The 1,398-nt window shown below is 20.3% G+C and overlaps 1 protein-coding gene across 1 annotated transcript; it reads left to right on the top strand.

Annotated features, from left to right (window-relative positions):
- Window positions 1–102: 102 nt before the first annotated feature.
- Window positions 103–1,259, top strand: LOC122720825 (the record flags this gene model as incomplete). The annotated part of the gene is made up of 2 exons (XM_043947840.1): window positions 103–359; window positions 923–1,259. Coding segments are annotated over exons 1-2 (594 nt in total), but the record flags the coding sequence as incomplete, so codon positions are not given.
- Window positions 1,260–1,398: the final 139 nt, after the last annotated feature.

The following is a 1,398-nucleotide window of genomic DNA, read 5'->3' as shown; positions in this document are numbered from 1 at the left end:
CTAAATTTATTCATAGTGGTATTATTTTCAAAATTGTATATTTCACATTTATGAAAGTCTTTTAAAGAAAATTTAAGCTTTGATGTCAATAAATTTGTCAAAATGGCGTCAATTAATACAATTAGTCGGTCTGTAAAATATGGTCTTTATTTTGCTGCGTCATGGCCGGGAGCATCATTTTCGATTTTACATAAAATTTTTTGGACAATTGTTTTTTGTGGGTTTCATATTTCTCAATACAGTTATTTAATTGTGCATTATAAATATGATGCTCTTACAGAAATAATAGATAATATAAGTATTTGTCTGCCACATAGTTTAGTGTGTATCAAATTATTTACTGCTTGGACACAAAATACGTAAGTTTTTTATTTTGATTATTCAATGAAATAAATACTTGTATATATAAAATTAAAAATTGAAATCTAATTTTTATATTTATGAAATTTTTGAAATTTTTAAAATTCAGATTACTTATTTTTATTTATTAAGTTTTGATGCCTGAAATTCGTCGAAATAAATTAATAATAATAATATTTTTTTTGTTTGCAAAAAATTAAATTTTTATATTTTATACTTTCTTTATATAAACTATTGTAATAGATTGGTGAATTTGTATTAATTATAAGATTATGTATCAACTAAAATGAAATCTATAAAGTTGATTGAATTATTTATCATATATTGTTTATACAAATTATTTTTATTATTAATAATAATTTATAATAAATTATCAAAATTGAAGTATGATAAAATTAGAAAGAGTTATTAAACTAGATAATTATTGGAAATTGATATAATATATAAATTTAGATTGAATTAAAGTTATTATTTATAATGATTTAAAATAGATAATACAATAATAAATAATATATTATACATATCATTAAAAAAATTGTATTCGAAATACAATATTTCACAGTTTGATTCGAAGTATTCTATTATCTATGGAAGAAGAATGTCAAAAATATGCAATAATGGATACGGATAATTTAATATCGAAGACAGCTTATTTATCTTATCGTTTGACGAGTATTATAATGTGTACTTGTGTAGCATCTACTATTTGTTATGCAATTGGTATTTTTTTGCATCAAGAAGTTAATGTAACTAAATCTCGAGAATTATTATTAAAAATGGATTTACCTTTTGATACTAATAAATCGCCCATTTATGAGTTTGTAATAATTATACAATATTTTTATCAAGTATCAGCAGCTTTTATGTTTGGTGTATTTGCCGCGTTTCTGTTAATGATAGTAAGTATTAATAATAAGCTATTTTAGATTTCTTTTATTGAGATATATTATTCTGAAGAGAAACTTTTTTGTTAAGAGATTACTTAAAATATACACATATATTTTATAATAATATATAAATAAATAAATCTATATATTA

This window comes from Apis laboriosa, unplaced genomic scaffold (assembly GCF_014066325.1).
Source record: "Apis laboriosa isolate Shangri-la unplaced genomic scaffold, ASM1406632v1 scaffold1363_cov135, whole genome shotgun sequence".
NCBI classification, from domain to species: Eukaryota; Metazoa; Arthropoda; class Insecta; order Hymenoptera; family Apidae; genus Apis; species Apis laboriosa.
The sequence above is the reverse complement of the archived record's forward strand: the minus strand, read 5'-3'. Positions and strand labels throughout refer to the sequence as shown.